The sequence below is a fragment of the Petromyzon marinus genome, chromosome 20, assembly GCF_048934315.1.
Source record: "Petromyzon marinus isolate PM22_M1 ecotype Great Lakes invasive population chromosome 20, UKy_Petmar_22M1.pri1.0, whole genome shotgun sequence".
Taxonomy (NCBI): Eukaryota; Metazoa; Chordata; class Hyperoartia; order Petromyzontiformes; family Petromyzontidae; genus Petromyzon; species Petromyzon marinus.
Window position 1 is genome coordinate 10581681 of NC_133686.1, and position 26887 is coordinate 10608567.

At 46.9% G+C, this 26887-nt stretch overlaps 1 protein-coding gene across 1 annotated transcript; it reads left to right on the forward strand.

Annotated features, from left to right (window-relative positions):
• On the forward strand, positions 1–26887 carry NFS1 (NFS1 cysteine desulfurase). Its single transcript, XM_032957533.2, has 13 exons — positions 1–577; positions 1837–1916; positions 9553–9669; positions 9888–9971; positions 11377–11529; positions 13407–13500; positions 15878–16012; positions 16784–16941; positions 18194–18299; positions 19775–19856; positions 22278–22361; positions 23430–23519; positions 24496–26887. Exons 1-13 carry the CDS (start codon positions 487–489, stop codon positions 24557–24559), a joined length of 1338 nt encoding a protein of 445 aa, XP_032813424.1. The 5' UTR covers positions 1–486; the 3' UTR covers positions 24560–26887.

Here is a 26887-nt window from a genome sequence, read left to right on the forward strand (position 1 = left end):
AACATCGGACCAATCGGAGCGACTGTTGGCGGCCACGGGGACGCCGCGCGTGGTTACTCGCGGCGAGCGGCGTCGTCGGTACCGCGCAGTTAAAGCAGCGGGCGGCTTGGAGAGGAGAAGCAGCAGCAGCAGGAGGAGAGGAGAAGCAGCAGGAGGAGAGGAGAAGCAGCAGCAGGAGAGAGGGAGTAGCAGGAGAGGAGAAGCAGCAGCAGGAGAGGAGAGAGGGAGTAGCAGGAGAGAGGGAGTAGCAGGCAGGAGAAACAGCAGGAGAGGAGCAGCAGCAACAGACGGGCAGCTTGGAGACGAGAGAAGGAGCAGCAAGCCGAGAGGAGCAGCGGGAGACCGAAGGAGCAGCGGGAGACCGAAGGAGCAGCGGCAGCTTGGAGGAGCAGGGGCACGAGAAGCATCATCCAAGAGCAGCAGCAGGCGAGGAGCAAGCGGCAGCCAGGAGGAGCAGCAGCAGCAGCCAGGGGACGAGGAGCGGACATGCTGTTCAGGCTGTACGCGAGGGCCCTCTGGCCCCGCGGCGTGGCAGTGGCGGCAGCAAGGCCATCGCAGAGGAGGAGCGCGACACAGGGTGAAGCCACGGGGGACTTCGGGGGCCTGGGTCCGGGGTCCTGGGGGGCGTGGGGGACGCGACGGGGGTGCAAGCGGCATTGAGTTGGAGGAGCGACATGAGCCTGGCCTTAGATGAGGCGGGGGTGGCAGGGGCATTGGGCGAGGGACCGAGGCATTAACCCTGAATTGGAGGAGAGGCATTAACCTGCCTTTTAATGGGGCGGGGGGGGGGGATTAACCTGGAATTCCAGGGGGGAAGGGGCATAAATGTGGCATTGGATGAGTGGCAGGGAGATGAACTAGGCCTTCGTGGGCCGGGAGGGAGGGATGGCATTCACCTGGCATTGTAGGGGAGGGGCGGTGTTTGCCAGTTCGAGAATATTCTTTAATCAGGATTCCCCCCTGCAGTTCCTGATAATGCGGGAAAGAGTTCCAACCACCCAGGGTGGTGGCTTTGCTCCGAGCTAGCATCACGAGAGTGGAATTAACCCGAGGGGCACGTGGACATTGAGCTTGAACAATGGAATCGTTTTGATTTAAAGCTTTCGTGACTGCAGTAATTCATATTCTTAGCTCTTTCGGTAAAGTCACGTTAAAGGGAAACAACAAAACAATAAAATATATACAAAACAAAACATTTTTTTTATTGTTTTGTATTTTGTTTTGTATATATTGTTTTGTATATATTGTTTTGTATATATTTTATTGTTTTGTTGTTTCCCTTTAACGTGACTTTACCGAAAGAGCTAAGAATATAAATGGAATCGTTGTCACTGACCTGGCACCAGGGTGGCATAAGAGTAGCATAACCTGGCGTCTGGACGTGGTTGACCTTTATTAATGTGGCGAGATGTTAACTACCTCGCCTGATATACAAGGAGGGCGTGGGTTCGATCCCGACTGACGCCTGTACGTTTGAAGTTTGCGTCTCTCGGTTTCTCCCCGTGGTCGCGTGTATTTGTCTCCGGGTCCTCCGGTTTTTCCCTTGACATTCAGAAACAACCACGCGTTTATAGTATTTCGTTGCGATACATTTCCACACGATAAGCCACTTTGTTGTGCTACAAAGCTCAGTAGGCCTTACCTGGTTAAATAAAAAAAACGTGATTAGTTTTAAGGTACAACGCATGGCTACATTTGTTTTCATATGGTGACACAAACACGGAGAAAAATCCTCAGTCTCGAAGGTGGAATGGCTTTCCAGCTTCTTCAAGGTTACTGTTGGTTAATGTATTCGTTCCAACTCCGTCCTTCCTCTTCTTGTGCGTGTCGTAATAGATGTGACACAGGTCAAGGTTCTTCCCGGACCAGATGAACTCCGGCCGCTCTACATGGACGTGCAGGCCACGACCCCCATGGTGAGACTGGCGGCACAGTCTTGGGGAGTCCACTCCACTGTGATTTACACACGCAAGGGTGACTCTCAATAGGAGTACGGTATATAAGTACACACGGTGTTTGCCTCGCTTTTTCAACAACTTGCTGTCTGCGATTTTTGGTTCATCCGCTGATCGCGTCTGGAACTCTACACAACTACTGCATCGAGAGGGAGAGAAAGTGACGAGAGAAAGTGACGAGATAAAGCGATGAGAAAGAAAGTGATGAGATGTATTATTTTTGTATTTAAGGTATTTGAATGTCATCTGCGAAATTTGCTATTCACAAGCGTCTCTGGAACACATCCCTCCCGAATAACGAGGGAATACTTTTACATAACCTAGAATAATCAGCATTATTGTGAATAATCATACATTTGCAGACAATGTCTCCTTTTTATATCCATCGTCACAAAAAGTAGATCTTACAAAACCCATCGGCGACACCGCCTTCAGGGAGTGCATGGTTTCAGCAACATTGATTCAAGCAAAGCAACTCTGGACCAGTTTAGAAATCTCATCGGATATAGTGAGGTGGGGTTAGTTTATGATTTCCTTAATTTAAATATCAGATTTTGTAATATTTAGTCAGAATTTCGGGTTTATTTCATGCTTGTGGATTTCAATGTGTTACCAAAAAACGTAATTGGTGATCCACAAAATGAAATTACTTTCAATGAAATAATTGCACTTTCATTTATAACTTAAACCGAGAACACATCCTGAGTATGTACAGTGAGGGAAAAAAGTATTTGATCCCCTGCTGATTTTGTACGTTTGCCCACTGACAAAGAAATGATCAGTCTATAATTTTAATGGTAGGTTTATTTGAACAGTGAGAGACAGAATAACAACAACAAAATCCAGAAAAACGCATGTCAAAAATGTTATAAATTGATTTGCATTTTAATGAGGGAAATAAGTATTTGAGACCCCTCTGCAAAACGTGACTTAGTACTTGGTGGCAAAACCCTTGTTGGCAATCACAGAGGTCAGACGTTTCTTGTAGTTGGCCACCAGGTTTGCACAAATCTCAGGAGGGATTTTGTCCCACTCCTCTTTGCAGATCTTCTCCAAATCATTAAGGTTTCGAGGCTGACGTTTGGCAACTCGAACCTTAAGCTCTCTCCACAGATTTTCTATGGGATTAAGGTCTGGAGACTGGCTAGGCTACTCCAGGACCTTAATGTGCTTCTTCTTGAGCCACTCCTTTGTTGCCTTGGCCATGTGTTTTGGGTCATTGTCATGCTGGAATACCCATCCACGACCCATTTTCAATGCCCTGGCTGAGGGAAGGAGGTTCTCACCCAAGATTTGACGGTACATGGCCCTGTCCATTGTTCATTTGATGCGGTGAAGTTGTCCAGTCCACTTAGCAGAAAAAACACCCCCAAAGCATAATGTTTCCACCTCCATGTTTGACGGTGGGGATGGTGTTCTTGGAGTCATAGGCAGCATTCCTCCTTCTCCAAACAGAGCGAGTTGAGTTGTTGCCAAAGAGCTCCATTTTGGTCTCATCTGACCACAACACTTTCACCCAGTTGTCCTCTGAATCATTCAGATGTTTATTGGCAAACTTCAGACGGGCATGTATATGTGCTTTCTTGAGCAGGGGGACCTTGCGGGTGCTGCAGGATTTCATTCCTTCACGGCGTAGTGTGTTACCAATTGTTTTCTTGGTGACTTTGGTCCCAGCTGCCTTGAGATCATTGACAAGATCCTCCCGTGTAGTTCTGGGCTGATTCCTCACCGTTCTCATGATCATTGCAACTCCACGAGGTGAGATCTTGCATGGAGCCCCAGGCCGAGGGAGATTTACAGTTCTTTTGTGTTTCTTCCATTTGCGAATAATCGCACCAACTGTTGTCACCTTCTCACCAAGCTGCTTGGCAATGGTCGTGTAGCCAATTCCAGCCTTGTGTAGGTCTACAATCTTGTCCCTGACATCCTTGGAGAGCTCTTTGGTCTTGGCCATGGTGGTGAGTTTGGAATCTGATTGATTGATTGCTTCTGTGGACAGGTGTCTTTTATACAGGTAACGAGCTGAGATTAGGAGCACTCCCTTTAATAGTGTGCTCCTAATCTCAGCTCGTTACCTGTATAAAAGACACCTGGGAGCCAGAAATCTTTCTGATTGAGAGGGGGTCAAATACTTATTTCCCTCATTAAAATGCAAATCAATTTATAACATTTTTGACATGCGTTTTTCTGGATTTTTTGTTATTCTGTCTCTCACTGTTCAAATAAACCTACCATTAAAATGATAGACTGATCATTTCTTTGTCAGTGGGCAAACGTACAAAATCAGCAGGGAATAATATACTTTTTTCCCTCACTGTAGCGAGTTAGTTTATGATTTCCTCCATTTAAATATCAGATTTTCTAATATTTAGTCAGAATTTTGGTTTTATTTCATGCTTGTGGATTTCAATGTATAAACGTAATTGGTGATCCACAAAATTAAATCACTTTCAATAAATAATTGCACTTTAATTTATAATTTAAACCTAGAGCACATCCTGAGTATGTAGGAACGTAACAATTTTCACCAAGATTATTTGATGACTTGTAAAATATGTTCTGGATCTAGATTTCATTCTTGTCTCGTTCCTTTGTGAATTCCGTTAGTGTCAAGGTAACATTTGCAAAAAATATATAGATAGAACTTTTTTATCAATCCATTGCTGGATGAAGGCCTACTTATGTATATCTTGCTATGCTGGTCATGAGTGGATTGCAAAAAGGTTTGCCCAGGACATTCATGTCCTGTATATCTATTCACTGTTGGAATGCATGGCTTAGAATCAATGGAACTTGGCATACAATGATCATACATCGTACAATATTTAACGACTTTATGCATGCATTGCATATAAATGTGTAAACATCGATGCATTTGTTACATGCCCAATATTTAACAATGTGGGAGCGTTGTGGCGTACAGACTTCATTAAAAGTATACTATTTGTCCACGGCACAGTGGTTTTGCTCGCCGTGCGATGTACGTCACGACCCATACTTGACGTCTGGCCATGGTTAGTATCGGTGGCGAGTGATGTCTGGATCTGTCCCGGGCACCCATCTTCACCAACGTGCACTGATCAGGATGGTGCCGTAGGGTCAAACAGCCCCCACAGCCAACACTGCGTGTGGAGCCATTTATCCATCGGTGTATTAACAAAGGGCTTCTTTACATTATATACAATAAATCCAATTAAGTATTTCTGGCCATTATCCTTCAAGACACCATTCCATTACAATTAAATTTACGTTGTGTCGTACCTGTAGGGTAAGTGTGGATAATTAGCATTGATTTGCCCTGATCTCCAAGTTGCTCCTCTTACTGGTGCAGCAGTGGAAATAATAGCAAAGGTCTGTTTGTCTATCTGGGGGTGTGGATAATGGAGCAGGTAATTGGAGGGTGCGTGATAGCGATTTCACTATATGTGGAAGCGCAGCCTTCCGTTGCACATTGAATGAATGCACTGCAGTGAATAAGCTGTATCAAATTTTGATTTAAAGCTTTGGTGACTGCAGTGATTCATATTCATGGTTCTGTCGGTAAAGTCACGTTGAAGGGAAACAATAAAATATATATAAAACAATAAAATTCTCACGACGTTTCGACTGCAACACAAGCAGTCATCATCAGGTGTGAAAACCAGTGACATTTTTTTCAGTTTCATTTATTAAGCATAACCCTGTGAGCCATGCGGCTCTTGACTCGGGTGCAACCGCAACAAACAAAAACTTGAAGAAGAAACATCTTAAGATGACTACGCGCAACAGAAACATCCAGTAAAAAACAACAAAGTAGGGTCATGTTAACCAAGTACATAGCAGGTATGCGAATAGAGAGTAACACAATTCAAAGCTTGTATCCGGAGTGTATGGATCGATTTTAATTGGCACTTTTTACGGCTAATCTTGCACTTTTTTTATTTCTTCACTCAAAACTTTGAAAAGAGAAATTTTATATTTAAAATTCTATAATTTCTTACCTTTTTTATTTATTCATTTGTCTTTTATTTTTCTATGTTATGTATGTCACGGAAACGGTGTTTTTTTATTGATGAAACCCGACTTAAGGGCTTTTTAGCTCAAAGGGTACTTCAAAATAAACTGAAACTGAATAGATGTAGTGCTACACCCCTAATGTACAGTCTAAAACTCTTTATCAGATGGCTTCTGGAATGGGACGTTTGGCAACGTACGTTTTACGAGTGTTCGAGTAGGCAAGTAAATTAATTCCCTCCAAACCGGTCTGCCGTGCACGGTTTACTCTGTTCCACTGTAAATTAATTTCTCGCACATTTTTCCCATTGCTTTGTGTGTGCCCCAGGGTACGCTAATGAGATGCAATGCCACTCTCAATCATTGACACTGCAGTGTACTGGGGCCCCAATACACAAGGACTGCTGGACATTTACTCCACCTTACAGCCTGCAACGTGGCTTTGCTAACTCACAAGGAATTGTGATTGCCTCAGCTCGGCACTGGTACCGTTCAGTGACGTAAATGCGAATTAACTATTGTGGCCACTGGTAGTGACAATGAAAGTCCTGGATTTGAAGTTTTCGTGACTGCAAGGATTCGTACTCTTTGTTTTTTTCGGTAAAGTCACGTAGGTAAAATTTTTTAAAATGAATTAAATCACGATGTTTCGGGCGCAACACAAGCGTCCTTCAGGTGTGGACAACTTAGCGAAAGCACAAACGCTTAAGCGTGATGTCCAGCACTTAAGCGGTGTGCTAAAGCGGTGTGCTTTCACTAAGTTGTCACCACCTGAAGAAGGACGCTTGTGTTGCGCCCGAAACGTCGTGATTTAATTTTAATTGTTTTACCTACGTGACTTTACCGAAAAGAACAAAGAGTGATAAAAGTCCTCCGCCTGAAATCCTCCGACAAATCTCAACACTGCCTTTCTGGAGTGGCCTTGGCAGTAGTATTTGCCTGATTGGGTGTTTTTTAAGTAGTTGGACACCAAATTGTCTGCAGAAAACCCATGCATCTAACTCAAAAAATACTCCACAGATCAATAGCCTACTTTTTGTGCTGCGATCATTGTCTAAAGCGTATCGGTGTCGCACATGAATATCTCTTCGATCCACAAACAGTCTATAAAACTGCAGGCATTCACCACCAAACCCACGACTAAAAAATATTCCACGACCGTTGGAAGAACGCAATTCCCGATTGCATTTTTTAGGTGTACCTTAGCAATGCAGATACTGTGGGGGTTATTGCAACACAATTCCTACCTGTCGAGTCCATAACCTATTCGCGAGCACTGTCCTCTGGCACGACCGTAAGGGAACCGCCCAATGTTTAGCATTGTTACAAATACTTATGTGTGTGTGTGAATGTCAGGAACGTGAATAAGTGTGGCCTAATGTTGTAGCGGGATACACTAAACCTAAGCAGCTGTGATTCCATAATGAAACGATTCGGTACTTTCATAACAGGACAAACAAGAAGTCTGTTAATATAGGAGACCTGAGACCACAGCCAAAATGACTGCACTTAATGACAACACGCAACACGTTTGGCAATAACACCATGGCCTTAAAAGGAAAAATGTATGACAGGTAATATTTTCGGTAATGGCCCTTGATAGCACATACATAGAGACACCAGGGAGAGTTAGTTAAGAAGAGCTTCTCTGACCATATCAAAACTAAAAAGTTTATTATTTAATGTGCCAGTTTTTTTCACAAGCCACTTGGCCACAAGTGATAGCTCAACGAAGGTGCAACGAAAGTGGAAATTTATAGCAGCCAAAGGCAGGTGTCGGGGTCGGGAATGAACCAACTACTTCCTGCACACCAGATGAGGGAGATAAGTTCTCACGACCATGGTACCCCATATTGAAATGACAGGCCCAGGAATGCATCGCTAAGTGAATTATGCTAATGATGTTGCCATTGACCTCACTACAACGGGCCACCCATAATACAATGTTCAAGAAATATTTTACTATTTCACTTGGAATACAAATAACTTTATTTTAGCATTTTCTTTCATTATTGAAGAGTTTTTTTTTTCATAATTACTCATCGGTAACTTCATATGCCTAGTCAAGCATTTGTTCATCAGGAAACATGATTTAACTATCATTATTATCAGGCCCCATGGTGTAAATTGCAGTTTCTATCACTCTGGCCTCTGTGCTATGAAGTAGGGCCATTGCCTGAAACGTTGCCTATATTTGCTTCAAAGCAGTGTTCTTTATGAAAGTGTCTTGGTCATTGTGTTTTTGCATCACTGCCAATGCAGAATCGTCAAATAATTTGCACGTAATCGTTCATGACGGCTTAAACATGCAGTGAGAACACAGTGAGAAATACATGATGCACTGCGCGAACTGGGTATGTGTGTGCGTGTGTATGCTGAACTTCGTTCGCACGATAAGTAGCCAACCGTGCTCATTGGAGGTGCGTGCGAAGGACAACAAACTAAACTCTAAAGCAAGTGTTGGCTGGCTTCGGGCTGCTTGGAGGAGAGTTCACTGGTGCGTTGACAGTTTGAGCAATGTGTTCTGGTATTCCCGTGTGTGTGTGTGCTTTTGGCAGCGCAGTGGTTTTTAAACTGCGCCACTAGAGTGGTTTTAAATTCCAGTTGCTGAGCACATGCGTTAATAGGTGCTCTCGAACGACACTTGCCCCCTACAGGCTATAAGACTAGATGGCTGAGCTTTGTATTTTGTATAAGGATTCGTTGCTGCAGTTTAAGGTATCCACCATTCCCATTGACACCTCCTGATTCTTTCAGACATACAGTATACGCTTGCTGCTGAGTCAATCTGCATGTAATACACCAAAATCCTCGCCCATCACGGTTTTCTCTTCACAGATTTCACCACTCGCGCCAAATTAATTGAGGTACAGTTCGCAGATTGTGCCCTTGTGGCTCGACTATTCGCGGTTGACTTCGAGTTTCCGTACTTGAGATGTTTGGCCAATTAGCAAGTAAGTTGTATGTGGGACTAAAACTAGAGCCGTCCGAGAATACCCACGTCACGTACAAAAGGGCGAAACGCTCAAATACCCAAACTCTAAACTATTTTTATTTTTTTGTTTAAAGCTTTCGTGACTGCATGTAGAAGGGAAATAATAAAAATAAAACAAAATAATCACGACGTTTCGGCCACAACACAAGCAGCCGTCTTCAGGTGAAGAAACAGAACTATTTTTCAGCCTCCAGTTACTCGAAACGCACGTTTCTTATTGTGGAGGGGAAAACTAGAGTACCTGCAAAATAAATCCACTCGACCACGGGCATAACATGCCAACTCTAAATATACCGCAGGCGTCAGGGTCGGGTTCGAACCCACGACCTCCTGTGTACCGGGCGAGGTAGTCAACATCTCGCCACTGTTGCGCCAAATGCTCTTGTGGGTGGCCGAGCAGCACACATTTCTGTACTACCACCTCACAGAGCTGCAGGTTGGGAGGGTCATGAATTCTGCGCTAGCCACTAACCTTGCATTTCCCAAGCGCTGCTTTGCAGGCGTGTGCCACCGCAGCCGACCGAGCGGGGCCCCCCCCCCGGTGCGCTGTAGCCACGGCCCACGCTCTAACCCGTGCGCGCGTCCCGTGTGCCCGCGCGCGTTTAACAGGACCCGCGTGTGGTGGACGCCATGATGCCGCACATGCTCGGCAACTACGGCAACCCGCACTCGCGCACGCACGCCTACGGCTGGGAGAGCGAGGCGGCCGTCGAGAAAGCACGGCAGGTTCGCCTCCCGCCTCTTCTCTCCACCCCCCGCCGCCTCCGTTGTTGCGCGCTGACGCCATTGCTCGTGTGTGCTCGGTGCGATGGCGCCGTGCGATTTTTGCTAAAGGCACCCGTGAAGCGAAACTGCCCACGAGGGTTTCGTCGACCACATCCCACCCCCCCCCCCCAACCCGCTTTGTCGTCGTTGTTGTTGTTGTTGCTGCGTTCACCGTGCAGCAAGTTGCGACGCTGATCGGAGCCGATCCTCGCGAGGTCATATTCACCAGCGGAGCCACCGAGTCCAACAACATCGCCGTGAAGGTATGTCTGTGTGTATGTTGAGCTGCTTTTTCACCATACCTAGTCAACCGTGCTCATCGGAGATTGCAGCGGATAATTTATTTGACAATGTTAACATTTTTAAAAAAAATATCTTAATAGGTTTAGATTTTTTTTACATTGTCCTTTTTTTTTTACCTAGCCGGAAGTAAATAATGCAGTGGCCTCATCTGGGCAAGGTTCGTTGTTTGTATTTATTTTATTATATATATGAAATCGTGAGATTTTTTTTTAATGGTAAATGTGTCAACATGAGAGAAGACTTTGGGTAATCAGAGGGCAATACCCGTATCAGCTCTGGTGTCATGAGCACAAGCCCGGGGCCGGCACATTGAGCAGGATATGATGTCACATTGCACATTGTCTTGTCTAGCAAGTAGGCTTTCACGACCAATATCCATAATAGAGGTTTTTGGGTTAGATCGCGTAAATATAAATGTGTCGTTAAACCCGCCACCACCTGACACAACTAATTATAGGCAACCGCCGCACCTTTGACCTAATTGGTCCCTATATGGCGGTCGCAAGTCGAGGCCATCATAAGTCGAAACCCTCGAATCCCATAGGGCGCAGTGTTATACATTGGCGGTTCCGTTCCTGGAAACCCGTTACGTACCGTAAAAAAAATACCAAATTGACCTTCGAAAATAAATGAAAATAACCCGAAAGAAATGTTATCGTAACTTAACCCTCACAATCCATTTATCAAGTAAAAACAAACACATTTGAAAATTCTCAAGTACTTCTCTGCACGTGCATCACATTTCCTCTTTTCGGACGTAGCGAAAGGCGAACATTTAAGAGAAATGTAAGGACATTTACGAAGAAGATTAAGAGCGTTGCGAAAGAGACACCGCTGCGGTTGCTGTCGGCACAGTTGCGGACTGTCGGGCTTTACTGTACATACGCACACGGCAGAAGAGCAAAGCAGCCTCATCTGGCCACGAGCCTGCGCATAATTTGCGCAGGCTCGTCACCAATCGACTCGGAGTCGGTCGTGGTCGTTAGGCAGTTGTAGATACGAGTTTTGGTCGTTTCTGGGGGGGGGGGGGCGGGCGGGGGTCTTAATTGCTATAAGAAAGGTCGTAAAGCGGGGGGTCGCAAGTCGGGCCGCCGTAAGTCGGGGGGGGTCACCTATAGTAAGGTTTGTCACGTGAACAAAGCACGCCAATTTGTTACTAGTTGAGCACGCCGGTGTGTTGGAGGTTATACCTACAACATTTGTGGGTTTACTTGACAAACCCCTACTAATTGGCTGTGTCGGGTGGTTGCGTGTTTCACAACGCTTATATTTACGCGATCTAACCCCAAAAACCTCTGTTATGGACATTTGTCTTTGCCTTGCACACGCGTGCACCTACTTTGTACCTGCGTGCGCGCGTGGCAGGGAGTGGCGCGGTTCTACAAGCAGCGCAAGCGGCATGTGTTGACGACACAGACGGAGCACAAGTGTGTGCTGGACTCGTGTCGCGCACTCGAGGCCGAGGGCTTCGAGGTGACCTACCTCCCCGTGCAGAGCAACGGCCTCGTCGACATGAAGGTGCTCGCTCGGCCGGGGAGAGCAGCAGGCAGCACGTACCACGGTGGCAAGATTATTATTATAATAATAATAATTTACACCTAGCACGTTACACTCAAGAGGTCGCAGGGCGATGCATAGAACTAAAAGCAAGTAAGTAAATAACGAACACAATTCTAAAACCTAATATAAGCACGCAGGCTTGTGATTTAACCACGGGTACGATTACCCCCCCTCCCTTGCCTGGTATGTAGGAGGTCGTGGGTTCGATCTCGACCATGGCACCTGTATATTTGGAGTTTGCATATCTCTTTCTCTCCCCGTGGTCACGTGGATTTTTCTCCTGGTCCTCCGGTTTTTCCCTACACATTTAGAAGCATGCTTTTAGAGTATTTGGCTGCAATACATTTCCACGTGATAAGCCACTTCATTGAGCTTATGATTTGTGGCCAGGTCACTTCTCAAAAACAGCTATATAGTTCAGTGGGCCTTACCTGGTAAAATAAAAAGTTTAGTTTTAGTTCGTGCATTAGCATCAGCAGCAGCACCTGGCAGCAGTAACAATAGAAGTAGTAGCAACAGTAACTGTATTGTGGTCACGATTATCATTGTAAGCAGTAACATCAGCAGAAACAATAACATCAGCACCATCATCAGCAGTAGTAGTTGCATACATATAATTGTCAGCAGCAATGGCAACAGGAGCATATTATTATCACCACCATATATAAACAAGTTGGTTGGTGCATGTTGGTGAAGGGGGGATTTCCAGGAATGGTTCAAATATCACTGTCCAAGAATGCTAGACATGGACGGGAATCGAAGTAGGTTTTCCGGGTTCAAAATGCAGTACACAAGCCAATGGGCATACTTTAATGATGTGTATTTGGTTAAATTCACGTACGTGTGTAATTGTGAACCATAGTGTCACAATGACTTTTGTGAGCCGTGTAGTAAGGACATGATGACCATGATTTGTACCCACAACCCAAAAACATCCTCCGAGCTAAACTGGTCAAATGCTGCCTTTAATATTTGATCCCTCGATAACATCACAGGGCTTGAGTACACACATGCAACATTGCAAAACAGTTTTTTTTGTTTTTTAAATACTCCCACAACCAAATCCATGCTATGGGCAGTTTGGGTTTCCCTGTAACAGCAAACAACGAACATTTCTCATTTTGCTAAGATGTGTAAATGATTCCCAATTGTGTTTTCTTTCGTGGCTCAAATTGACATCACTGATTGCTGAAGACCACGTGGTGCCATTCACGAGTGTAGTTTGCCATGTGCCAGCAGTTTTAAAACATCCCAAATTTGAGTGTAAATCAATATTTAACGGAATTTGTAAAACAAAAAAAAATAACAAATTGGGTCTCGCTGCTCAAACGGAGCACCGCCCAGGTTGGTGCTTGTCCCTGTGGCCTTAAGCCAGAAGAAACAGAAAAATAAATCACCATTCACATGGTAGGGGGCAGTCTGTCCATAGCACAATCCCACTGTCGACTTTACACAGAGTGTTGCTCCTTTCGTCAAGCCCAAAGGGGGGTAAGAGGCTGTGTCGACCACCCCGTTTGCGAGTTGATGGCAAACTCGCCATATTCTGATTGAGTTTAGCGCTGGGGGACACCGCCGTCTTCAGGCTAATTAAGCATTGCTCAGGGTTACATGAGCTGCTCAAGATTAAGTGAGGCTCATCGCACTGCTGACCTTTACGTGACGTTTGCTGCACTGCCGATTATTAAGCGAATCTCGTTAAAACTGACCGCCAAGCAAGATCTGCTTTAAAGCTCACCACAGAGCATTCGACAAGACTTAATGAGCCTGCCGATGGCCGGACAAGGCTTGAAGCCCTGCCGATGGTTATGCGCTCTGTGTGTGTCGGCCCGTGACAGGAACTGGAGGCGGCGCTGCGCCCGGACACGTGCCTGGTGTCTGTGATGGCCGTGAACAACGAGATCGGTGTGAAGCAACCTATCAGGGAAATTGGTGAGTGTTTGTTACACAGCGCCGCAGTCCACGCGGGACACAGGACACAGGCCACGCACACTGCACACCGCACACGGCACACAACACGCCACTGTCTGCATAACACACAGTGTACACTACACACCCTGCACGGTACACAACACGCCACAGTCTGCATAACACACAGTGTACACTACACACCCCGCACGGTACACACGCAAACTACACACAATGCACATTATAAACAGTATGTACACACACACCACGAACAACACACGCCCCACGCTCTATGCATACCACACATCACGCAGCACATGCCACACATTGCGTACCACACACCCCACACTTCACACATACCATGCACAAGGTGTTGTCTTACGCTAGGGCTGCACAAACTGTGGCCTAATCGAGCCTGCCACATGGTACACAACGCGCCACCGTGGCTTTCAAATAAAAATAATAATCCTTGATATTTGCCACGAATGTGAAATGATTAAACGGACCATCTGGATCAGCATGCGGGCTTGTGGGTGTAGAGTTGGTTGGGCTTGGAGTGAGGACTGCAGTGGATGGATGTATCTCGCCTCATCGAAGTGCTGTATACGTGTTTTTATTTGTGCATCTTTCTCTCGTCCGTCCCTCATGTCTCTTCTCATTTAATAGTTATCCTACATCTGCTATCTCTCCTCTCGCTACATATTTCGATCATATTTCACTGTCTGAAATACATCTGTTATACTATCTCTCCTAAAGACATCTCTAGCCCGCCTTTTTATATTATAAAAAAAAGTGTTTTGCGTCCAGGGGCCCTTGGCAAAAAAATATTATTCATTGGATGAAAACATCTTAAAATAAAAATGCAATGCAGGATCCCTCCTGGAAAAGAGTCCTATGATGCAGTATGGCTTTCCTGGATAGGTAGATATATACATATATTATCACTCATGTTCTGAGGGGGGCCACTTTCGCGTATTGGACGATATCAGTATGTGGGCCGCCACACCGCCTGCAAGGGGTGTTGTCACGTGTTGTTGTGTATTATCGGGGGGGGCCCTGCACGCCAGGGGCCGCACTAAAGGCCACCAGGGGGCCGCCAGTGGCCCACGGGCCTTGCAGTGAAGCACACCGTGGAAGATGAACAGCTGAATTCATTGTGTTAAATAAGGGAAATCTGAGAATTTCAACTCCTGTTGCTATGCGTGGGTTTTTTCCCCCGTGGAATCTGGTTTGTCTCATTGGCAAAAATTACACAGGAAGGAGTTAACTAAAACATCGGAAGCATGGCCCTTCCAAAACATAATCTTGAGACTGAGACACTTACCATGACTCTGTTGTTATTACAAAACTGTGCAGGCATGCACCTACATCACTATGCAGTTACATAACTGTCGAGTTATGTTACAGATAAGCAAGGTTTGGTGTCTTCTAGAAATACTAATGCGTGCTGTAGGAATGTAGAATTTCGACTCCTTGCTGTTGTTTGCCAGCCCAATAATCAATTGAGCTTGTATATTCTTTGAGTTTTATTTATAATTAGTCCTTTTTAATTTCCTAGGAAAGCCGGAATGAGTCCAAATACTCCTTTCTCAGGAGGGCTCTGCATTAACATGATGGGCCAATTCCATGTAATGAGTGTTTGTCATGTGGGAGAAGCCTGAGAAAACCCGTGCATACGAAGGGGGCAACACTCAAAACTGCACACGGATTCAAGAACCCGTTTGCTGTGCTTCCATCTACTGCCCACCATGCAGCCCAATCCTACAACACCTGGTATTCCTAGGCAATCTTACACTCAGGTACTAGCTTCGGTCTATGCTCCTTCAGAGTGCTGTCACAATATCATTTTCCTATAACTTTGTAATTATATTTCACGCTTCTGCTGGTTTGTGTTTTGCCATATTTCTAGTGCGCATTAAGATTACTTATGAGCTTCCTCAACTGCTGTTCAGTCAACATAAGCCTGCCACGAGTCATTATAATCATTCAGTCTATAATGGTTATAATGCACACGTTTGTCAGTTCCACAACATTATTCAATCATCCATTGAACACTTTGCTATCATTTATAGTCAGTAGGAAAAAAAATTAACGATGAAAGTCACGATATGATACTTTACACGTGGTTGATATGTTTTTTCTGGATCTTATATTGTACGATATATTGTAGTATCGCCATATCGCGAAAACCCTGATACATTCCGCATGCAGGAAGTGACGAAATCGTAGGCCAGTTACCATCTGCGCTGTTACTAGCCACTGTAAAGTCACCATACGGACAGTGGATTGTTACTACCCGTGTGAGTTATCGGTTTTTGCCGTGGCGGTGCGCTGCTGACCAACTCGTTGCCCCGTTCCTGGCATTTCCCCCCCCACCGCCGCCGCCGCCACCACCCCACAGGAGAGCTGTGTCGCCAGCACAAGGTGTTCTTCCACACGGACGCAGCACAGGCCATCGGCAAGATCCCCATCGACGTCAACGACATGAAGATCGATCTCATGTCCATCAGCGGACACAAGATCTACGGTCCCAAAGGTCGCGATTGCACGCGAATGCGCCGCTCTTCAGTGTGCCTGGGGTTCAGAGGGGTGAAGGTGCATTTGTCAGCCGGTGCACTCTGTCTGTTATTATTATTATGATTCATGTCAAAGGTGGTGGGAACTGCGTGTTTGCCTGTGGCTCAATTGTATCATGGGAAGCGGTAGTTCACCGGTTAGCGCTACGCCGCGCCTAGAACCCGGCGACCCGAGTTTTATTCCCGCTCACGGCCAACACCAGTGACGATGATCTGAACCAATCCTGGCCTTCCCCCAAAGGTCGACTCGACCTGAAACAAAGTACCCAGTGCGGTGTGTAAACATCGCAGATGGGCTTGGTGCTGGCACACCACACAACCCGCTTGTGTGTCGTGCCGGCCTTTCATAGGTGCCACTGATCCACAAATACGAAGAAGAAAACGCAGCAATACACTCCGCTGCTCCTGACGCGGATGTCTGGCTGGACCGCCTGAAAGTGAAATTGTAGTCGTCGCTCTGCATTTACATGAGCAATACGAAAGAATAAGAAGATAGGTGCCACTCGCTAACAGGCTCAGAATATTTATTTATAACGGAGAAAAATTCGATGAGCTATGAAGCTCTTTTTCACGGATGTCCAGTCGTTGGGGCGGGTCGGAACGTTGCAACAGCATAGCAACATGAACACACGATGAAACGTTTTTTTGTTGTGTGTTGTTAACGGCACTCGCCCTACGAGTTTGTCGAGGCCACACGGCCGGGGATCTTTGTCTCCCGTGTGTGCGCACAGGCGTTGGGGCCATCTATGTGCGGCGGCGCCCGCGTGTACGCGTCGAGTCGCTGCAGAGCGGTGGGGGCCAGGAGCGGGGGCTGCGCTCGGGCACCGTGCCCACGCCACTCGTCGTGGGGCTCGGGGCGGCGTGCGACGTCGCGCTGTACGAGATGGAGGTGAGCGACGCAGCCCCCCTGCTCCCCCCCCCCCCCTCCCCCGACCATACTCCCCAATCCTTCGCCATTTCTCTACGGCGTTGGTGTTATGTACGCACGCACGCACGTCGAACGTCTTTCGCACCGTACGGAGCCAACCTTGCGAATCGGAGGTGCAGGGGAAGGACTACAAACTAACAAAACAAAAACAGTTCTAAAGAAATAAGTTTTAAATCTAGATGATTTTAAAGGGCATAGCTCCAGTGGATTCTTAATTTCGGAAGGAAGAGCGTTTCAGACGGCCGCAGAAGCGCATCTGAAAGCGCACGATGCAGTGTTCGAGGGTTAGCCAAAAACCCGCTGCGAGAATGACCAGAGTTTGCATGATAGTTTATGCTCGTTGGTGAGAGATCGGGATACTCAGCAGCAAACCATAGGCGGTACAGAAAATAGGCTGTCGACTGGTCCGTGCGGCAGAGATTGATTAGTGTTGTGGTGCGAGTTGAACATTTGGTTGGCTATCAGCTGAGCGTATCATCTCCCTCCTAGTGTCAACAAAATGAGTACCACCTTTGTCAGAAGTCATCGGCAAGTGTCTTATGCAGTACATAGTCTGGCCTTCATCATGCGAATGTGGATATTCCAAGGTTGGTTCTGAGCTTCCATTGGAGTAGTAAGCGCGACCCTATTCTCATTACAGCGCAGATATTTGATTGGCTTTATCTTGCCTTTGCGAACAGTTTATCTGAGTGCTCACAGGTCATTGGATTAATATTTAATTTCAGCGATTAAAAGTGTCCCTTGACCTATTTTACTTGCCTCTTGAAATCGACTCTTGTGACCGTGAGGTTTTCTGGCTAAATTAAAAAAACTAATATTTTTATGATTGGTGTCCCTAGCCATGACGCATACCAGCAGGAAAAACTGTGATTCTGACCTGTCCTGCGCCTCCCCCAAGTCATCTTGAGCTAAAAATGTTAAACTCATTTCTTTAGAACTGCTTTTTGTGTTAAGTTTCTTGTCCTTCTCCCCGCACCTCCGATTAGCACATTTGGCTATGTACGGTGCGAACGAAGTTCAGCATACAAAGGGTTGTGATATAGTCAATATCAGTATCCAAGAAATAAAGTGCTAGCCACACCATCCGCTCATGCCATGCGTATTGGCCTTAATAGGTGCTCGCTAACAACGCTCACCCCCCAGTAGTGCGCCCGGTGTGGGAAGAGTTTGATTCGGGTCTGCTCCCTCTTCCACCGCCCTCTCCCCCCGTCAGTACGACAACAAGCGAATCGAGGCTCTGTCTCATCGGCTCGTCCAGAGGCTAATGAGTGAGCTCAAGGACGTCATCATGAACGGGGACGCTGAGCAGAGGTACCACGGTAAGCCCCAGCTACCTCAGGGCTATGGGTTTACAGGGCTTGGCACTCGGGTAGGGTCGGGGTATGCTGAAGGTTATTGTTAGAGACAGGGTTAGTGTGAGCGGTTAGTATGAGGGGTTAGTCTTAGTGTTAGGTAAGGGTTAGGACAGTATTAGAATTCGTTTTAGGGTTTGGTTAGGTTTATGGGTTTTTATTCTTGCATATGATGTCAATATGTTCGTGAGCTATATTACACAGGTTGAGGTCTGCTCGCTATAAGAGGGCTTCAGGAGTGAGTTGGTGTAGTTTCACGACTCCTTCGTTGAAGGAGTGCAGACCACAGTTTACTGTATGGTCCATCGTTTGGGTTGTATGGCCACAGTAGATTTAGGGGAAAATTGGGATGAGAATTTACGTAGGTTTGTGTTCGGGATAAGAATGGGGGTTAGTGTCACGATAGAGTTAGGTTTAACGGTGATGTATGGTCGTTAGTGATGGGGAAGGATTATGGCTTATGTCGGGTTAGTGTTTGTGGTAGAATTACAGGTAGAGAGAGAGTTACTGTTAAGAGTGTTAGTGTAGGATGGAGTTTGGGTTAGGATAAGGCAAGTGTTTGTATTAGGATTGGGATTTGGATTCGGGCAAATGTTTGTATTGGAGTGGGGTTTGGAGCAGAGCTGTATTAGGGTTTGGGTTGGTGTTTGTACATCGTTTAGCTACATTGGCAGAGGCACTCAATGCAGCATCCGTGCACGTTGACCAGTGTGTTATGGTTGTGTTAACGTATTGTCAAGGGTTCGTCTGTGTGTGAGCTGTGACGTGCACACGTGCAATGCAATACAGCTATCTGGAGGCAGGGTTGGTGGATGACGTCAAGACGGAGGGACATCGTGTGTGGTGTCCCCTCTGGCAAACCACAATGAAGGGTTCTTTTTAGGAAACAGTACAGAAAGTAGGTTTCTAACAGAGGTGTTCTTCAGATAGCTGTGTTTAAATGTTATTCCCTGGTATACGTGGCGAGTTTTCTTAAGGCAACATGTTTGCTTCTGCATGCAAACAACTAACCGGGCATGATTTCAGCATCTGAATATTTATTTATGCTGGAAGAATCCGGATGAGCTTCACAGATGTCCAGTCGGGGTGGATATATGAACATTGCAACAACAAACGGCACAACAACACAGCTGTAGTGCAAAGTACACGAAAGGAAAACAAATCACCCAAAAACTCGCAGGTAAAACTAAACCATCCCCATGCTACCAGGGCAAAGCCCACTGAGGTATTAACCTATCTTATCGAAAGTGACCTGGCCACACATGATTGCTCAACTATGTAGCCAAGCATTAAATGTTGAAGCTTCATGTAAAATTAGTCTTAGGACGGAGTCAGGGTTGTCTTGGTGAAACAGATAAATAATTGTGTCATACGAGTTGATGCAGAATTATTGTGTGTGTGTGTGTACTCAAGCGCACGCGGCTGTTGTTTGTGTCCCATAGGTTGTATTAATCTGTCGTTTGCGTACGTGGAGGGTGAATCTCTTCTCATGGCTCTGAAGGATGTAGCTTTGTCCTCGGGAAGGTAAATGCTTTCAAATTTCTCGCACGCACACACACACACACACCATCAATTTCACTCATTCTCCATCTGGTTGGGTGTCGGTGTTGCAAGAGGGATCAACTCGACTATGAGAAGGTTTACGCAAAATATGCTCTGGTCAATTTGGCCAATAATCATTCTGGGACACGATTGGCCGTGACACATTGTGGCAAGTCGGCAGTGGTTGTGCCCTGCAGAGACTGGCCCTCCGCTTCGGAACTTGGAATATATGTATGTTCAACTTCGTTCGCACCATACGTAGCCAACCGTGTTAATCGGAGGTGCAGGGGAATGACAACAAACTGCTGTATATGTACACTCGTGTTTGTGTCCATGTGTAGTGAGTCCAACTGAGTCGCAGACGTTGTCTTGGGAGCAACAAAATTTATTCAGTAATTCAACATAACATTGCACAACCTACACTTGGGTGATGAATGCTCATCTAGCCACGCTACGGCAGAACTAGACACGGTCCCGCTATCCCGGTTCGGACCACGAGCTGGGTCTCGGACCGCGTGGCTAGAGGCTTCTTCAACCCGACGTGAATCTTCACTCACCAACAGTCAAGAACCCCGAGCCCCTCATGGGGGAGCCTCCGTTATATCGACCTGGGCTGGGGCTGGCTCCGCCTCTCGCCCCGCCCACCTTCTAGATCTTTCGAGCTCTTTCCCGAAGGCTTCCGAGAGCTCCTCTATACCACGTGACCGCCCAGCAGCCCCCGTCCACCGGTGGCCCCCCTCCAATATCATCCAATCACGTGTCGGCAGGTCAACCAGCGTATCATGCCCCAACGTAACCCTGGATGGCTGACATTCCCTCTCGCTCCCTCACCGGGAGCCCGCACCGCACACTGTACGTGGTGCCTCAGCGCTAACCAGCGCTCACCCAAGCCCCGCTAGTGCTGGTACTACGCCCAGTAACCGGGCTGCACATAATGCCAACACATTATCCACCGTGGCCTCGCAAGCCCGGCACCACACAGTGACAATCACAGTCACTGCACATATACAGGGACTCCTCTACTTGCGAACGAGTTAGGTTCCAGAGGTCTGTTCATAATTCGATTTGTTCATAAGTCCAACTTTGCTTCTGTCGATTCCAAACATGTTGTAAAGCATGTATACTAAACACTGAGAATGGCTTTAAAAGTTGTTTGATCGCCTGTAGATGTTAGATGCCACTGGTTCTTCACGTTCTGCGGATGTAGATGCCACCACCGCTATCTATTGCGCAGTGGTTGAACTTATGACTCTCGGTCCAAACAGGCAACTGGACATAGGGACAGGTTTGTTCGTATCTCTGAAAGTTCATGAGTCGAACGTTCATAAGTCGAGGAGTCACTGTCCACTGGTGTGGGTGTGTGTCCACCACTGGCTCAGTATTTTGTTTTAAGTGGATATAGATTCATACGATGTAAAATTTTATTTAACTGCAAGAGACTTGGGTTTTTTTAAATTATGCTCTCTAGTCCTTCATAGTCAAGTTTATGATCGAAGACTCGCCTTACGTAAACCAGCTTGGGGTGTGATGCTCATTTCCATTGTTGGTTCTGAGGCAGTGGTGGGAATTCCACATTGCTATATTCTGATATGGGGTCTTTACTGGATGAACAATGCGATGAGCTTCGAAGGATGCCACATAACCCACAAAGACTCTTCAGTTGAGATGCCGTGTACAACTGCAGCAACTTTATATTAAAAAAAGCAAAAATGACAGTTGTAAAATATCATTTTTGAGTTTTTCTTTACATTTCAGAATGTAATATTAATAAGTAAAAGGCAGTTGCAAAAAAATTACGTCGAAACTTGATTGATATGTTGTACTGATATTGCAGCGAGATTGATGTTGCTCTATCGAGTGTGGCCAATCTCACGTTGGGAAGTTGTGAAGATCGCTATTGACTTGGCACAAAACAAGCGCCGATTTAATTGAACCCAGAGAGATGGTGTACTGTGAAAAAAGCTAGACTATTTTTTTTATTTTACCAGGTAAGGCCCACTGAGCTCTACAGCTCTGTTTCAGAAGCGACCTGGCTATCACAAATGATAGCTCAGCGAAGTGGTTTATCATGTGGACATTTATAGCGACCAAATACTCGGAAATGCACGTTGATTTTAAATATGGAGGGAAGAACCGGAGAACCCGGAGAAAAATCCGCATCACCATGGAGAGAGAGAAAACACGCAAACTCCAAATATACAGTTGGCGTCGGGGTCCGTACCGAACCCACGGCCTCCCGTATACCAGGCAAGGTAGTTAACATCTCGCCACTGCGTCACCCGTGGGGAGGGGAGGTGACCACGTGATCTCGCTGCCGTGTCGTGCTCGATGAGTGCGGTGCCACCCATTGACTCTTGACCCCCCCCCCCCGCGTGTTAATGCGGTCGACGCGTTTTTGCGCAGCGCTTGCACGTCCGCGTCGCTCGAGCCCTCCTACGTGCTGCGAGCCATCGGCACTGACGAGGACTTGGCTCACTCCTCCATCAGGTGAGCTCCCCCCCCCCCCTTGCCGTGCACAAAATGTTTGTCACAAATGAACCGCCAACACCTCGCTGATCTCGTCAAGGAACATCAACCAGCACGCGAGCTCCGGTCTTCCTCGCAGCAGCGGCTTTTGGCAGCTGGCCAGCGAACAAAGACGGCGGGTCGCCGCATCGCGAGCTTTCAGACGCGCTTCTGCGGCCGTCTGGAACGCTCTTCCGAAATTAGGAAACCACTGCAGCTATGCACTTTTAAATCCAGATTGAAAACTCATTGCTTTAGAACTGCTTTTTGTGTTTAGTTTGTTTTCTTTACCCCGCATCTCCGATTAGCACGGTTGGCTACGTACCATGAGAAAGAAGTTCAACGCGCGTACGTGCGTCATCGTGCCCAGTTCAGCCTGGGCTCAGGTCCCAGGGGCGATCAGAGTGGCTCATGCTGCACCCTGAACACTTGTGATGTCACTGGAGCAGCGCTCCTAAAATTCTCTCTGAATCCCTTGTTCCCACCAGAAAATAAAACGGATTCTCATTTATTCCAGTGACTGTCAAAAATAATCAACCATTTGACTTATCGCGTTTACGTTATTTTGAGCTTTTTAAAATTGTCCGTGGTGTTCGGTGGTGTCTTAGTTTATATTAATTTACTCTTGTAGGTTTGCGACTTAAATAAGTTGTCATTTTGCGTAGTTTTGATTGCACTACTTAACATCAAAGGTGCCGTCCTACTTCCACACCCGCCCACACCGAGGCACCCCACACTCGCCCCTCTATCTACGCCTTCTTCGTCCTCTCCTTCAGCATTGCCCGAATCGTCTCACGCTTGACTTGAAAGAAATAATTTGAATCCTTCTCGAAACATTCTCTTGTGCAGTGGCTTTCAATGGTCTCCGAGCATGCAACAAATGGCTCCGCGAAAGGGCCCGTCGTGGTATAAGTGCGGTGTTGTGCCAGCCAAGACGGATTGTTCGTTGAGCACACGGCCGAGGGAGTCTCACAGACGCGCAGTGCCGTGGTGCGTGCTCCTGCCGTTGGAATGCCATCGTCTCCCCACCATTCTCTGATCGTGCGACAGGTTCGGCATCGGGCGATTCACCACGAAGGAGGAAGTGGACTATACGGTGGAGAAGTGCATTCATCACGTTCACCGTCTGCGCGAGATGAGGTGAGCAGCGCTCTGTGCACACACACGCACGGCCCTTTCTGTTTGTGTGAGCGAGCGGAGTGCTGGCACGGCGGTTCTCACACTGCACTACAAGTCCCAACCAAGTCCCAACAAAGTCCCAACAAAGTCCCGACCGTGCACCTCATCAGTGGAAAGTGGTTTCTGAACATGTCCCAGGCCTCTCTTAGGGGTGTCTCGACATTAAACGAGTGCCTGGTACAGACGGGAGACAGGTGTCGTGGGAGTAATGTGCGCAGCACCACTGTCATGCTGGCCTTAGTAGGTGCTCACCGTTCATCGAGCACCTCCGATTAGCACAGTTGGCTCTGTACGGTGCAAAGTTGAACATACATAACGGCACTTCCTGCTGCAATCTGCAAGTCTAAAATGCGGGTGTTTGTGCGGTAGGGGCGAGTGCTGCTAACACGTACTTGTTGGGACCAGCATGCCAGGCACGGGAGTAGTGTTGCTTGCACCACGCACACTCCACCTTTCTATCCCCCGTCGCTAATGTTTACACGCAGCACCAAATACTCATTTGAGGCTGTCAATGCAGAGGGGGCCCAGGACAGATTTGTATACCGCTTGTGCAGTGACCTCGCGTCGCCAAGATTGTAGCACAGTTTAACACGTAGGCTTTTGCCACCAATATTATCCATAATCTGGCCGTCGCCTGATGAGGCTGGTTGTAATTACCGGTGAAACGACGTTACTCTTAATTGTGAACGTTGTGGGTTCGCTGTCCAATACACCGGTGTGCTGGCCTAGTAACGAACGAGCTGTGTCGGGTGGTGGCGGGTTTAACGACACATTCTAGCACAGTGTCTTGCAGGGCTTGCGGTCTAAATGTTAAGCGATTCATTTTAACCTTGCGATAAAAGCATGGCCCTACTCTGCCGGGTGTAACATACAAATGCAGATATGCGGGTACGATCCATCGGTGTATGAACTGGTACATGTGGTCTGTTGTTCCCAGCCCCCTGTGGGAGATGGTGCAAGACGGCATCGACCTCAAGAGCATCCAGTGGACCCAGCACTGAGTGCATGTCCCCTGGTCACCCCCGCCGGTCACCCCCTCCGCATTGCCTGAGTGACACCCATGGGGGGGGGGGGCACATCATCAGTGCCGTGGTTACGGGAGACGCGCACCTGTGGATATGCCGCAGGGTTTTCGTCCTGCGCTTGGTGTGGGAAGTTCACGACCGACTTACCCCACGTTGCTCTGCTGTGCGGATGAGTCAAAGTCTAGGTGTGTCTCCACTCCATAGGGTGGACCTCGTTCCATTGTTAACAGCTATGCGATAGTTATAGGGATTTAAAAAAAAAAATCCCTGAGTGGGGGCCCAGTCTATGCATAGGATAGCCACTGTTGATTTATAACAGTGTCACTAATTGTTTTGGACTCTAGTGAGATGATGGGCCAAGTCAAACCCAGTCTGTTAAGTTGACTGTTCTCTACAATGCAACCCCCCTCTGAATATAATCCATATATATACGTTTAGCTGTGATATTCGGCTGCAAAAAACACTGGTTTTCTGTAAAGTTTAAAAGTTAGTCACCCAACCAGCTTCGTTGCATGCTTGGCCTTTAAACCCTTAGTATTGGTTGTGCCAGGGACTGGTCACAACCACTGTGCATCTCAATTATCATCATGGCTTTGATATGCGGCACGTTGCTTCTCGATAGACTGAAGTTGAATTTTGTCAAAGAATGAAAGGGGAAGCCAAGTAAAAAAAAAATACTCTTTGCAGGAGGGAGCCTTTGAAGGCTTAGAGTCGGACAACATTTTCCCATGAGATAGGATTGCCTTGTGCTGTACAGAGAGAGAGCTGTATGCTACTCACTGCGCACAGACAATAGTCAACTTCGCCGAGACGACAAAGGACTTCTCCGTAAGGCTCCCTGGTAAGGTGCGCCACTTACCGGATTGCTTGGGTTTTGCTGAAAACTGCACCATGTAACCCGAGTTGAATGAACGAAATTTTCGTCACTGCTAAACTCGCTTTCGCCACTTGCGCACATGTAAGCATTATATTTACGGAGCCCACTGTTCATTGGTGCAAACGTAAAAAATGGAAAATGGGGATTAGTGGGGGTGGGAATCAGTGGTGCCTCCATGTTTGTTTAAGTGAGACAACAGTACCCAACAAATGCACTGGGAGGTGTTATGAAGTGATGGATTAGGTATTGAGGAGAGATTGGTGGTCAATCACTGCACTAAGCCAGGCTGGAGCTGGGTTAAGGGGAGCGGGTGATTGAATGTATGTACATACGTATGTTGAACTTCTTTCACATCGTACGTAGCCAGCCGTGCTAATCTGGCGAAGGACTAAACTAAACACAAAAGGCAGTTCTAAATAAGCGAGTTTTCAATTGAAGATGCGATACGGGAACGGTGCCCTTGATGGCGGGAGACTTTGTTCCACTGCAGTGCAGACATCACCACATCGCTTGTGGCGCCTCCATTTGGTACGCGCAATTCCAAACCTGTAACAGGGCCTTGCAAAAACATCGGCAATTGGTTCTCGGTCATATAAAAGATACTCGTGTTCTGTTTGGCATCATCGCTTGTTTTACCGTCGTGGATGAAGTAAATAACTTAAAATCTCCCTGATTAAACAAGCATCTAGTGCCGTTGAACCAGTGATGTACATTCCTCTTGGGGTAGTTCTGTCCAAAAAACAACTTCTTACGGCTTCTCACAATGTGGTACTCAATGTATTGACCCTGGACTGCAGGGACGATGGTGATGTAAGTTAAGTCCTACATGGACTATCAACTTGCATCCTTTCCGTTTGCGAGATGCGTGCCGTGCCAACAGCGTCATTCATCCAAATTGGCCACCAAAGAGCAATTGGTTATTTTATAACAATGCATCTTAAAACAACTCGGCACTCCCCATCAGACCACTTTTCCACGTTTGGCAATGTGTTTTTCCGTAAAAATTCACGAGCACGTCGATAACAACGTCCTTTTCACTCGCAGAGCTGCGCGAGAAGTGCCGCTTGACAGACTTCACGGAAGCCACCGGTGCAGTACTTTATGCATTGACGTCTGGGTTTGGAAAGCAGTGCAGCCACGGCTGCCGGCCTCGTGTAAAATAAACGGATCACAATATTTATCCTGGAGAAATCTATGAGCTATGAAGCTTAATTGTCACAGATGGTCAGTCGGGGTGGATTGTACAACTTTGCCTCTCAACTTGGTGCTGGTGGTACAGCTGTCTGCAGGGAATCTCATTATTTGGCCATCGTTGCGCTGCTGTTACAGGAATGTATTTGTCGTTTGCTCGTACTTTGTGAATTTTGATTCTTTAGCGAAATGTCAATGTATTGACGTTTTTTTGTGAATAAAAACAACAGCTTGTA

Bases quoted from the DNA above. Each gene is read 5' to 3' on its own strand.
- NFS1 (XM_032957533.2), top strand. From the start codon at position 487: ATGCTGTTCAGGCTGTACGCGAGGGCCCTCTGGCCCCGCGGCGTGGCA. The intron at 16,942-18,193 runs GTGAGCGACGCA...TCCCCCCGTCAG, and splicing joins TCGCGCTGTACGAGATGGAG to TACGACAACAAGCGAATCGA. The intron at 22,362-23,429 runs GTGAGCTCCCCC...ATCGTGCGACAG, and splicing joins TTGGCTCACTCCTCCATCAG to GTTCGGCATCGGGCGATTCA.